Source organism: Bos indicus, chromosome 11 (genome assembly GCF_029378745.1).
Source record: "Bos indicus isolate NIAB-ARS_2022 breed Sahiwal x Tharparkar chromosome 11, NIAB-ARS_B.indTharparkar_mat_pri_1.0, whole genome shotgun sequence".
Taxonomy (NCBI): Eukaryota; Metazoa; Chordata; class Mammalia; order Artiodactyla; family Bovidae; genus Bos; species Bos indicus.
The window spans coordinates 27,127,693-27,141,056 of record NC_091770.1 but is presented as its reverse complement, the minus strand read 5'-3'; the positions used below and the strand labels follow the sequence as shown (position 1 = coordinate 27,141,056).

Here is a 13,364-nt window from a genome sequence, read left to right as displayed (position 1 = left end):
CGGCTCCTGTCTCGGGCCGCCCTCCGCTCTGCGCCGAGCCGGGCGATCTGTCAGCGGAGCCGGCCGGGGGGAGCCGCCTGGCCCGCCGGGGCTCGGGTTACCAGTGACTGACAGCGTCTCCATGGCGAATAATTTGACTCCGACTATTGTCTGGCGCGGGCAGGCCCCGGGTCAGATAACCAGACCAATCAGGGCTCGGGCCGCAGCGCCTCATGCCCGCTTAGAATAATATTATTAAAAAAGCAGCGAGCAAGCTAGACGGGAGGGAGAGAGCGAGAAGCGAACGAGGGAGCGGCGCGCGGGAGGGCGGGAGGGCGCGGAGCATGCGGAGCCGCGCCGCGGGCGGCCCCCGGGCTTGGACGAGGGCGCTGGCTAGGCGCGCGGCCGGCGGGGGCGTGGAGCGGCGCGGGATCCACGGCCTGCGCGGGGACGTACTGCAGTGACTCCGAGTTCGCCGGGAGCCAGAGCCAGGCCAGGGGCCCCAGTCCGCCTCTTGGCTCAGGACGGTCCGGCGGGGAGGCGCCCATGCCGGACCGCGCGGCGCGCTGAGGGCGCGCGGGCGGGCGCGGGAGCAGCCGGCACCATGTCCATGCTACCCACCTTCGGCTTCACGCAGGAGCAAGTGGCGTGCGTGTGCGAGGTGCTGCAGCAGGGCGGCAACATCGAGCGGCTGGGCCGCTTCCTGTGGTCGCTGCCCGCTTGCGAGCACCTCCACAAGAATGAAAGCGTGCTCAAGGCCAAGGCGGTGGTGGCCTTCCACCGCGGCAACTTCCGCGAGCTCTACAAGATCCTGGAGAGCCACCAGTTCTCGCCGCACAACCACGCCAAGCTGCAGCAACTGTGGCTCAAGGCACACTACATCGAGGCGGAGAAGCTGCGCGGCCGGCCCCTGGGCGCGGTGGGCAAGTACCGCGTGCGCCGCAAGTTTCCACTGCCGCGCTCCATCTGGGACGGCGAGGAGACCAGCTACTGCTTCAAGGAGAAGAGTCGCAGCGTGCTGCGCGAGTGGTACGCTCACAACCCCTACCCCTCACCCCGCGAGAAGCGCGAGCTGGCAGAGGCCACGGGGCTCACCACCACACAGGTCAGCAACTGGTTCAAGAACCGGCGGCAGCGCGACCGGGCAGCCGAGGCCAAGGAAAGGTACGAGTAAGTAGAGCTTCCACACCAGCTTCCCCAGGGGTCGAGGGAGAGGGGGTCCCGGGACGTCTGCTCAGCCCCTGGAGAGGTCTGAACTGGGCCCCTGATCCCAGCCAGGGCCCTGCTGCGGCCTGATCTAACCCGGACTGCTCTTTCGGGAGACCAGAAGATCAGAAATTTGTCTAAAGCGGGCAAAGCAATCGGAAAGTCATCAACTAATTCCCTGGTCTCTTGTGCGCAAACGTGGAGAAGCAGCGAGCCTCGGGGTCAAGGCAAGACAGTAGGCCTGGATTCCAGGCAAGGGGGGCGGGTACCGCAGGCAGAGCCTGAGAGTTCTCTGAAGGTCGGAGGGCTGAGGGGTTTGGCGAGGACTATCGGGGTTGCGGGTTTTAAGACTGCGTGCGAGAATTCACCAGCTCTTCCTGGAACTTTCCGTCTGCCTCACTCAGCAGCACCAGGCTGTGTGATTAGGGGTCAGGACTGGGATTGGAACTTGCCTGATACAACCTGGATGTAGAGGGGCCTAGAAGAATTTTCCTTGTCTGGATAAGGGGGTTGATAGGGAAAGCGTTTTATCCCGCATTGAAAGGACCAAGAGGCAAAAGGCTTGGGGAGGAAGTGTCAGCTCCCGGAGAGAAGAAAAACACATGTCCCCTTTTCTGCCCTGTTGGACCCAGCAGCCTTGGATTGCCAAGCCTTTAGCTCCTCTCTCCTTAGGCTCTACCCTCTCTGGCGGGTAGGTCGGTAGGTCTAGGGTGAGCTGAGAGCAACAGAAGGGCTGGGAGTCACCCGTCCTCAGGGAAACCTGGACTTCCTAAACTAGCCTTGCAGTTGACAATGAGGTCCCTGTGGCTTTGGTCTCTCAGAACCCCAGATCTGGAGGAGGAGATGGGAGAGAAACTGTGGGAACAGACTCCAACCTGAGTGTAACAGAAAAACAAGACACCTGGGGTCTGTGGTACTGGGTGTGTGCAGCCCAGAGTGAAGGGCGGGGGTCAGACTGGGGGTGCTGAACAGTGTAATCTGAGGTGGGGAGGAGGCTTCCAGCTGACCCTGGTCTCTAAGACCATGAGGGTGGGGTATCCACAGTTGTAAGGATTCGGCTCCCAGCCCTGTGGAAAGTCCTCTTCCAGAAAAACAGAAAGAAAAGGCCCTGGAAAGCCAGTACAGAGAGAATTTACCTAAGAATTCAGATTTCCAAATTTGGGTGAGGGGCTGTTGGTGAAAGACCCTGCGGGAGGGGGGTTCTCCCTGTGGAGGTCCCCCTCCAGCCAGACTGGCATGTATCCAGAATCCTGAAGAACTAAGTGCACAGGCCAGGCCCCAGGTGAAGGCGGAAGAGTTTCTCAGTTTCTAGTATGGTGGGAGAATCTAGGCCAGGATTAGCAACCGTCTTCCCTCTCTCTTCTCTCAAAAGTCACCCTCCACATGCCCAGCCTCAGGCCCCAGCTGAAGCTTCCACTGGGAGCTGGGAAAAGGGCATCTTTGCCCTGGGAAAGGGCACCTTTGCACCCTTCTGGCCTGGTTCCGTAGGCCCCACAGGGAAAACTCTAACGCGGCCCGACAGTTTGGAACTAGAGGGAAAAGACCCTTAGCTCTGGAAACCTGTCCCTCTGACAGAGATTTCCCTCAGGCAGAGGAAAGCAAAGGGAGATGAGGACCTGCGAGATTTCTCAACCTCAAGTCCTCAAGTGGACCCTCAGCCTAGAATCCAGGGTTCCTGACTCTCCTGGTACCAGTTCTCCGCAACAAACCCTGGCTTTGTGTTCAGCCAGGAGTGATCTGAAAATCCAGGCACCTTCTCTTGCTCCCTGTTCCTCTCGGTGACAACTCCATGAACCCTGCTCGCCTGCCCCTCTGCTCTGGAAAAGAAAGGTTAGCCACTCAGTGGGGGCAGGCATGGAGGGCAGACACACGGAGAGCAGAAAGGTATTCCTGAGATTAAGAGCTGGAGAGGTGGGGAGACAGAAATGATACCGGGAGAAAGTACAGAGGAAGAAATCGGGTCTGGAGAGACTAAGAGAACCAGAGCCCAGACCTGGAAGAGAAAATGGTAGAAACCGAAAACACCCGCAGGCTGCGCGCGGCGGCTCTGGCTCCCGGCGACACTGAGCCGAGCGGCCTTGGTTTCCCCGCTGACCCCGCTGCTTTGCTCCTGCTCTTGCAGGGAGAACAGCGAGAACTCCAACTCTAACAGCCACAACCCGCTGGCGGCGTCGCTGAACGGCAGCGGCAAGTCGGTGCTAGGCAGCTCAGAGGACGAGAAGACGCCGTCGGGGACGCCAGACCACTCGTCGTCCAGCCCCGCGCTGCTGCTCAGCCCGCCGCCGCCCCCGGGGCTCCCGTCCTTGCATAGCCTGGGCCACCCTCCGGGCCCCAGCGCCGTGCCCGTGCCCGTGCCGGGCGGAGGCGGCGCGGACCCTCTGCAGCACCACCACGGCCTGCAGGACTCCATCCTCAACCCCATGTCGGCCAACCTCGTGGACCTGGGGTCCTAGAGCCCCTCCTGCCTCGACGCGCTTGCCTTCTGGCCTGGGCGCTGGGGACCCAAGAGGGACCGTGTCCGAAGGGCGGCCCGCGCCGGCGGCCCCACCAGGTACTGAAAGGCCCGCGCGCTGAAAGGGCAAGAACTGCCGGCCTGGCCCGGGTAGTACGGATGGCTCTCTGGTTTAGTCTTTGTTCGGGATTTTTTTTTTTTTTTTTTTTTCCAACAAGTTGCTTTGAAGGTCCTTTGGAGGCCGGACCGGGTCTTGAACCAGGGAAGGGAATAAATTATACACCATTCTCCTACTCTTTCTCTCTTTCCCTGCCTTCTCCTCCCCTCTCTTCTCTCTCTTCCTTTGCCCTCCTTGCTCATTCGTTCTTCCTCTTCCTTCCCCCTCTTCCTTCCCCTTCTTTCTCTTTCCTCCTTTCCCTTTCTTCTTTCCCCTTTTGTACTGTTTCCTCTGTGCCTCTTACTTGCCACCTCTCACTAGATTTCTGTTACTCATGTCTGTTTTTCTGTCTCCTCTCCGCCAGCCTCTTGCGCCTCGCAAGCTGTACCCCTCAGTGTTTCTCCTTATGCCTGACCATCTATGTACCCTCCACCTATTCCTCACTTTCCTAGGCTGGGAGTGGGAGGGGAAAGAGCAAAAAAAAAAAAAAACAAAAAACAGGGCCTTTGAACCTGGGCTTTCTCCAGAGGCCCTTCCCCAAGGTGTCAGCTTTGTACCCAGTAACTTAAGTGAAAGAGAACGGGCCAAGGAGCAGAAGCCCCTGCACGCCCCCTTGCCTCCAGCCCCTCTGTCTTGGTGAGGCCCCGCTATGCTCTCTTATTCCTCCCCGGACAGTGGCCACCCGGCTCCAAGCGGAGCGTGCCTCCGGAGCTGCGGACTTGCCATCTCCCTGTTATGCCCTCATGTGAATGTTCTTCGGGAAATATTTCTGCTTTTATTTTATAATAAAATTAGAAATCATAAATATAAATATGGATATATACCATGAGGCCTGCCAGCCGGACGTGCAGCTGTGTCTGATTTCCCTACAGGGACTCAACACCCCGGGTGGATCGTTCTGGGCAGCCATGCCCGGTAAGTCCTGGAAACTGGGAGATGCCTTCCCACATACACAACCTATATCAATAGCTAAGTGAAGGGACTGAATACTCTGAAACCTCCTGCCCCAAAGCCCTCTGTCCCTTTTCTTGTCCCTGAAGCTCCCCATAGGAGTGAGGAGGGGGCAGCTGCTCTTGGGGACTCCTCTGCTCCCACCAGCCCAGCAGTGTCCTCAACCGACTCTTTCTTCACCTGGGAATGGGGGTAGGAAATGAGGGGCTGTGTGCGGAAAGTGGGTACATGTGTTTGAAGATGCCAAGGCTGGGGAACAAGTTGGGCCGTGGAGTTTTCCTAAAGGGCAGACTCCTTAGTGGTGAAAGCAATGCCCAGAACCAGGTGGAAGGCACTGGGCAGATTCGCTGGATGAAAGGGCAGCCGCTGATCCAGCCGTGAAGCCGGGATCAGGCGTGTGGCCATGGAGCAAAGGTCTCCATACTTCGAAATCTGTTGGTTTGGGGTGGAGACGAAGGGGCTTGGGGAGGAGGGGAGTCCTGGAGACTGGACAAGCCCAGCTCTTGGAACGCGTGTTCTGAAAGGGAACAAGCAGATGCCAGGACTTGGCTGGTCAGATCGAGGAGTCCCTGCCATGTGTGGTGCCTCTGCGGCCATAAATTAACCTGCACTGCCCCCTCCCCTCTCGGGGATCCAGCTTCCCCGCGCCCCATTCAGCGACACGTCTAAGCCAGTCCTGGCAGATCTGAAGCAGGCGGGACTCCTCGCCAGGGAAGTTGTGGCTTTTTCGTGTCAGGTCTTGGGGGGCTGTTGAAATGATACACTTGGCTCCTCTGTGACCAGGACACTTCTAACTAGATCTGGTGGCCCTGGGTGAGAAGGGATGGAGAGGATGAAGCGTTCTTGCGACCCGTGATCCTGGAGCTCGGGGACTTACTTCTCTGGCACTTGACTCTTTGGTGAAATTACCGCTAGAGGAGAACCGTTTTGCGCCGACTTTCTAAATACCAAGGATCTTTCCCAGTAGAGACCCTTACAATTCCGGAAGCTGGGCGTCTAATTTGGAGCAGGAGGCTTTGCCCCAGACTTCGTTCTGTGCAGGCGTGGGGGTCAGGTTTTACCCAGCAGGGTGAGATCACATCAAGCACCCAAAGTTCCCTGAACCCCAAGAGGAAGTCCAGCCCTGGCAGCTCCTGTGGCCTCTCCTGGAGGCTGTGCTCTCTGCCGCCGAAAACTCAGATTTTCCTCGGTGGGAGTGGCCCCACCCTCGCTGCCTGGCAGGGTGTAGAGCTGAGGATCCAAAGAGGCTCGAGGGATCGAGAAGCTGTCTTGGGTCAGCCAGCAGGTCGGTGATTACTTCTGGAAGGGAGGAAAGACAGTAGTCCCTGGAGCCTGAATCACCCCTATTGCCCCCCATTTTCACACTCACAATCACAGACAAACACACTCTACACCAGCTTTCACAAGGACACATACATATTTACAATTCAATTCACTGTGCCATGCACTGTGGTTAGCACAGAAACACTCACCCGCTCACACTTGGTGGCTACACAAGGAAATCCATCACACAAAACTCCATCACACATATAGTTCACATGCACACGAACAGAAACAAACACACACAGAAACACACAGACACATGTCCTCAGGTGAAACACTCTCCTGCACAGATGTAAGTAGTGAGGTACCTACACAAACAAGCCCTTCCCTCACCCCTGTATTCATGCACTCGAACACAAACCTCTGCTTCTCCCCAGGAACCTGCATATCCACCCCCATAGCCAGTGCCCTTGCCAGCAGCCAGTCCCAGCACATAGACCTGCTGGGGCCAGAACACAGCCCTGAAGCACAGCTGGCCGGGAAAGCCTAGGCTGCAGGAGCTGTGGTCCAAAGAAAGAGATGATGCTAACCCATCATCTCTGCAGATGGTCAGGGCTCCCAGCTGCAGCACCCTCTCTCCCCAGACCCAGATGGGATCCATGGAGTTAGCTGGGAGCTCTGATTTGGCCAGTAGGGGGCAGGGTGCCTGTCTTGGAGCTTTATTCAGGCTTAGTGGTGCTACTTGTTGCAACTTCCTTTTCTCTCTGCCTTGGAAAGTTAAGCCCAAAAATATTTATTTAAAAAGGGAAACTATGCAGAAGTTCTGAAAATAAACCTAAGCAGCTACTTACCCACTGTATAAATCTATACAAGCCAGTCCTCCACTCCACACTCCAATAGACCTACCGCACCAACTGTACATAACTTTTGCACAGACGTTGCCAGGTGAATACAACCATTCCCTGTCCAGGCCTTCATCAAACGGGGTTCTCAATGACTTGTCACCCCTCCCCTCTGCCAGTAGTCACTGAAACTGAGAGTTTTACTCAGGCCACTTGAAGGGAACGCAGCAACTAGAAGCATGAGTCTCCCTTTCTGCTTCCCCAACCACACTTGCTGTTCATTTATTCCCAGCCAGGTCCCATACCCATGCACCCTTGAAGGTGAAACGCTAATGAAGAAGGTAGAATTTAGGCCTTGAGAGCAGCTGGCCAGCTCCTCTGCTTGGGGGACTTAAAAGCCGAGGACTACTGAGGGCAGAAGGGAAACTGAGGGCTGGCTATGCTGCCTCCACAGTCTCCTTCCATGCCGGGCACTCGGCAGCCCTCTCCAGGCCTCAGGTCAGGCCTGGACCTGATGTTCCGATCTTGCAGGGCGTCTCGAGGGAGTGACTCGTCTACCTAAGGAGCAGGTGGTGATGGTGTGCCACACAAGAAAAGGTTAAACAGAGCCAGGGAGATTTGGGGAGACTACAAGTCCACTCAGTCTTCAGTTTAACCCAGTCCCTGTAGGACACACCATTTCAGTACCTGACAAAAACAGGGACCAGTCAAGTGGGGGTACTGAGTCAGGACACAGGGAATTTGGCCTCCTGTATTCCAACAGCTCCCACCTCTTGCCCAGAAGGATGCTGGGCGAGAAGAGGGAAGCGGGCTTTGGACAGGCGATATGTGAACGTCCTCATATTGAGGGGTGGGTGGAGGACGGAGGGCTTGGGCTCATGACTGGGCCCCTTCGTTTTTTTCGCGTCGCCCATCCCAACGCTGCGGCTTAGGTACCCTTGGCACTCGGAGCCGACTAGGGAAGCTGGAGAGGAAAGCGACCCAGTGCGCGAGGATGTACTGCCAGACGTGAGAAGGCTCGTAAGAGTGCGTGAGCGCCGGTGCGCCTTGAGACGGCAGCTCTTTTGAGTACATAGGTGCGTGGGTGAGCCACTGAGCTGCCCAGGGCACTTGGAGGAGCCCAGAATGCGGCTTGTAAATAGAGGCGCCTGGGGCTGGAGGAGAACCAGCCTCTCCTCTCGCGCCGCGGGAACCCAACCCTGCCTGAACTGGTCCTGATTCCTGGACCCGCGGCTGGACGCAGGCAGCCTGAGTGAGGAGGAAAAGAGCGGGGGCTGGGTTGCTGCTGCCAGGCGTGGGGGGCGCAATGGAGCCCGGAAAGATCTGGAGTCCCTGTGTTAGGGTCAAGGCCTCGCGTGCCTCTTCTCCGGAGCCTCTTCTCGAAACTCCGTGGGTCCCTGTGCGGCTGAAACTCAAAAAAGGTTTCTCATGGGTTGTGGGGTGGAATCGGAGAGGAGAGGATCAGAATAGTGTCCTTCAGAGGGGTGAGTTTTCCCTCCGTTTCTCGTCAATCACAACAGCAGGGTTGCTCCCGCGCTAGGTGAGAGACTAAATAAGACCATGTGGATGCGCCAGAAGAAAGACCCCGACAGGCGGCCCTAGTCGCCCCCAAAGGCTCCCTTTCTTGAAGGGCGCACAAACCCGACAGGCTGGCACAAGGGACGCCTTCTTTAGGATGCTAGCAGCCCTGGCAAAGGCCAGGGCTAAATCCAGAACTACCGGCCGCCCGGCCCAGCCGGAGTACCCCGTGCGTCCTCACTGTTTGACTAGCCCGAGGCGGCTGGGACTCTGGCAAGCTGCTACGGGGCGGCTGAAGCCTTCGAAGACCCAGCCGCGCGCTTGATGCCAGGCCCGGCGCGACCGGCTTTCCCAGACAAGTGACCCGCGCGCTGCTGGAGATGACGCGAGGCTCTGGGGCCTGAGCTGCGGGGAGCAGGGGCCCGCGGGACTGGACAGCCTTCTTCTCTGGACCTTGAGCTAGCGGCGCGAGTAGGCCCAGGAGCCGGAACGCTTGGGACGCGCCGCGGGCGATAAAACCATGCGCAACCCCGCAGCCGTCCGGGCTCGGGGCTGGGGGGTGGGCGGGGCGCTTCAGCTCTGCAGGTCCAGAGCACTCAGGCCCAGCTAGCCCAGGCCTGAGATCCTGTAGTCTGCAGGCTGCGTTGCCTCGGTTGCCCCGGCCGGGGAGTCAGCCCAGTCGCCCGAGGTCCTGTAAAGAGAGCGACGGGTCAGACAGGAAGGCGAGAGCAGCCGCGGGGGCGGGCCTTGCAGAGCTGCAGGCCCTCGACTCCCTTCCTTCAGGGTTTTTCCAAGGATTTGTGTTGGCCTCCCAGCCAGGACCTTTCTTTAGTTCCAAAGCTCATTGCTGGCAGCATTATCCGGGTAACTCGCCCTGGGCCATGGAGACGCGGCTCGATGCTAGTGACTTCCCTAGTGCCCAGAATAACAGGTCATACTTTTCCTTTCTTGAACGCTCACTCCACATCAGGCACTTTACACACCTGGTATCTGTTTAATTCTCACAGAGGCCACACAAAGAAGCTATTATTACTGATACATGAAACCGAGACGTCAGGTTCGGGAACTTGCCCAGAGTCAGACACGTTTACAGCGGTGGGACCGGCATTTGAACTTGCTCCTTGCCAGTATGCAGCGCATGTTTGCGCGGGGCCAGGGATTGGAGAGGCGCCTGGCCCCGGGGTCCTCGGGTGGCCGGGGGTGGCGGGGCGCAGATGCTTCCCTGGGGATCGGGGCAGCCCTTTGCCGTGGGAGCGAGCTGCGGCATCGGGGCTCGCAGTCCCAGTGACCCGCCCAAGTCCGGTGCAAGCGTTTATCCCTTCAACCATCAGCGTAATTACCCCGTTCCCTCACTTGAGCTCTTCTAGTTTTGAAGCACCATCGAGTACCACCAAGCAGATTTCGACCAGCGCAGGTTACTAGATAGAAAAGATAGAACCTTGGGATCCTAGGGTCAATCTGCTGCCGCTTCCCTCTTCGCCCTCCTGAGACTCCGGCCTTGTCTCTGCCATTCTGATAGGGACAGTGAGGCTGATTGGGGACCCTGAGGGCTGAGACCAGAGTCTTCGGTGGGACACTCTCCTCTTTGTCCGCTTCCAGCCCCACCTCCATTAATCCTGTGCTGCGGACAGGGCTCTCTGGTGGGCTGTAAATAAAAAGCATCATTCACTTAACACAGGTTTACTGCTGGGGTGCAAGGAGATTAGTAAGGAGGCGGAGTCCAGACACTATTTTTCAAAGACCAGAGCGCATCGGACCCATCCCAGTCCGGCTCCTCCCCTGCTTCCCCAGCACACACCCTTCGGGCCCCTCTGGAAGCCCCCATGCCCTTCACCCGTGAAGCAGTAGATGGTGCAAGCGCTCAGATTCCACCCGAGCTAGGTGATTCTGTCAGTGTCAAGATAAGGTGTGTGCAATACCCTGTTGTCCCCAAGCAGAGCCATTGGCGACCCTGAAAAGCTGCCAGGAGACACCTGAACTGATGAGGGAGATTGCTTGTCCAAGTGAATGCATGGGCTCAACTTAAAGCCAGTTCGGTATGAGTCACTCCTTCGTCCTCCTAAGGGAAGAGCAGGCCCTGGTGGGACGGGCTAGGCAGCTGAAGGAGATTAGAAACAGGGCAAGGCAGAATCGTTTCTAAAAGCAAAATAATGTAGGGATTGCTAGGGTTTGTCCAGTCTTCAGTGGGCTCGTGCTCTTTCTTCTGCATTCTGTTGTTGAGGTGGCTTCTTGAGTTTGGGGGAAATTGTTGTTCAGTCACTAAATCATGTCTGACTCTTTGTGACCCCGTGGACTGTAGCACTCCAGGCTTTCCTGTCCTCCCTATCTCTGGGAGCTTGTTCAGATTCATATCCATTGAGTCAGTGGTGCTATCTGACCATCTCATCCTCGGCCGCCCTTTTCTCCTCCTGCCCTCAATCTTTCCCAGCATCAGGGTCTTTTCCAATGAGTCAACTCTTCGTATCAGGTGGCCAAAATATTGAAGCTTCGGCTTCAGCATCAGTCCTTCCCATGAATATTCAGGGTTGATTTCCTTTAGGGGGAAAAAGCAGACACCAAACCAGCCCAAAGAATAGAGATTGTTCCCTTGGGATTGGGCAAGGGTGCAGAAAAATGGCCACCATCATGGAGCTCCAGATGCTGCTACAGAGACTTAAATGTATCTCAAAATCAGAACAAACCATCCCTGAAATCATTCAAAGGAATGCCTAACCACTGAAAGAAAGGGATCTGTTCTGACAGGCCACTTCCAAACCTTCCCCGGAGGAAGCAGGCAGAGCTGAGAACTTGAGTTTTGGTCTCTCACTGGACCTGTCAGTTAAGGCTCCCAACAAATGAGTTGTGAGCCAGAGATTTCCACAGCAGGTGAATGCTGAATTTTGTGGGTGATCCCCAAAGGGATGTAGCTTTTTTTTTTAACTGAAGAAAATGGAGAGTCAAGAGTTCTATTTACTCTGAAAGACTAGACCTTGGTGTCAGTTCAGAGCTATAGATAAAATCAAGAGTTACTTTATCATTTACTTATTTCTTTAAAGAACTAGGTTAAACAATCACCCTAAAGGCAGATAAATATTTAGTAGGAATATTAAATAGACAAGGCTTCAGAGGAAGGATGAAGGTCCAGAATGGGTGGAGCCAAGACACAGTATCCGGGGTTAGGCAGTCCTCCTTCCCTAGAGATCAGGAACCAAGAGGGGGCAGGGAGGCACAAGTAGGTAATGCCACATCATCCAGAAGCAGCTGGAATGTGTTGGGCACCAAACTTGAGGCCAGGAAAGAATCAAAATGTCACCATACCTGGTAGCTATGTCAACAAAAGTGTGCCCCAGGCTCAAAGTCTACCCAACACAAACCAGCTTCCAATTCAGATGGAGCTGAGGCAAAGCCCAAGAAAAGAGACTGTATTACGTATGTTTGTAGACAAATCCCAAAACAAGAGTTTATTTCTCATCCACATTCATAACAGTCTAGTGGAACATTTCTGGGCAACAGGTGGCTTCCCATGGGGTGGTTCAGGGACCAAGCCTTCCTTATCAGGTGGCTCCACCCTTAGAGTCTTTTGTATTCAGTTGCCATATGGGTAAGAAGCATGAAAGACAGGCATGGGAGGGGTGGGTGAGGTGAGGGGGTTTGGAGTGGTACACATCACTTCCACTTGCATTCCATGGAACGGAACTTAGTCATTTGATCAAGTAAACTGCAAGGGAAATTGCGAAAGGAAGCTACCTGTGTGACCAGAAAGATATCCCAGGAAACAGATTTACTGACTTTTTATGGTTAGTCAGCCCTCAGTGATTTTAAAGCTGAGAGATCTGTAAATTTTCCCTTTGCATGCATCTATATGTATTTTTTTTTACAATTATGAGTTAGAATACTGTTTTTTGTTTTTTGTCTTGCTTGTCTTGGTTTTTCTGGGGTGAGGAATACACATGGAGATACCACTCTTACATTATAGGTCACTTCACTTCTCTGGGCCTCAGTTTCCTCATCTGTTTCATAGTATATTAATTAGGGCAAGGTTCAGCTAAACGTGATTAAAAAAAAAAAAAACCCAAATCAGAGTCGCTTAAGCATAATAGAAGATCATTTCTCTCACAGATTAACATCTATGTAGGCAATCTAAGATTGATGCAAACCCAAGCTCTTCCTACTTTGTTGTTGTCTCTGAAGAAGTCTAGACATTGACTTACAAGATGGGCACTATAAATCACCTGATTTTATAATTTTTGTTTACTTATTTATGACTGTGCTGGGCTTTCTCTAGTTGTGGAGATCAGCGGCTACTCTCTCGTTGCAGTATGTGAGCTTCTCATTTCAATGGCTCCCCTCATTGCAGAGTCCAGGCTTTAGAGCACGGGCTCAGTAGTTGTGGTACATGAACTTAGTTGCCCCTTGGCCTGTGGAATCTTCCCGGACCAAGAATTGAACCTGTGTCCCTGCACTGGCAGGTGGATTCTTAACCTCTGAACCACCAGGAAACTCCTAAATCACCCATTTGAAATATGCTCAAAGAGCTAAAAGAAACTATATCTAAAGAACTAAAAGAAAGCATGAGAACTATGTCACACCAAACAGAGAATATCAATAAAGAAATCAGAACTACAAAAATAAATTATATAGAAATTTTGGCATTGAAAATTACAATAAATAAAATGAAACATTTTTACTAGAGGGAGTCAATAACAGTTTTGAGCTGACAGGAGAAAGAATCAGCCAACAAAATTATCCAGTCTGAGCAACAGAAAAAAGAATGAAGAAAAATGAACAATGTCTATGAGACCTGCAGGGCACCAGTGAGCATACCAACCTAGGCACACTGGGAGTTCCCTGAAGAAGAAGAGAGAGAAAAGGGCAGGAAGACTATTTGAAGAAATAATGGCTAAAAACTTCCCAAATTTGATGAAAAACATTAATTTACATATCCAAGAAGCTCAATAACCTTTATGTAAGATAAATTCAAAGAGAGCCACACTGAAACATATCATGATCAAACCAT

The 13,364-nt window shown here is 54.4% G+C and overlaps 1 protein-coding gene across 2 annotated transcripts; it reads left to right on the top strand.

Annotated features, from left to right (window-relative positions):
- The first annotated feature begins 317 nt into the window (after nt 1–317).
- On the top strand, nt 318–4,623 carry SIX2 (SIX homeobox 2). 2 transcript variants are annotated; one of them, XM_019970086.2, is made up of 2 exons: nt 318–1,149; nt 3,308–4,623. In XM_019970086.2, the coding sequence occupies exons 1-2, from the start codon at nt 584–586 to the stop codon at nt 3,636–3,638; spliced, it is 897 nt and encodes a 298-aa protein (XP_019825645.1). In that variant the 5' UTR covers nt 318–583; the 3' UTR covers nt 3,639–4,623. The 2 variants fall into 2 exon arrangements, with proteins under 2 accessions (XP_019825645.1, XP_019825647.1); XM_019970088.2 differs by having other exon boundaries at nt 320–1,143.
- Nucleotides 4,624–13,364: the final 8,741 nt, after the last annotated feature.

Coding starts and splice junctions, on each gene's coding strand:
- SIX2 (XM_019970086.2), top strand. CDS start 584: ATGTCCATGCTACCCACCTTCGGCTTCACGCAGGAGCAAGTGGCGTGC. Junction 1,150..3,307: donor GAGGCCAAGGAAAGGTACGA/GTAAGTAGAGCT, acceptor CTGCTCTTGCAG/GGAGAACAGCGAGAACTCCA.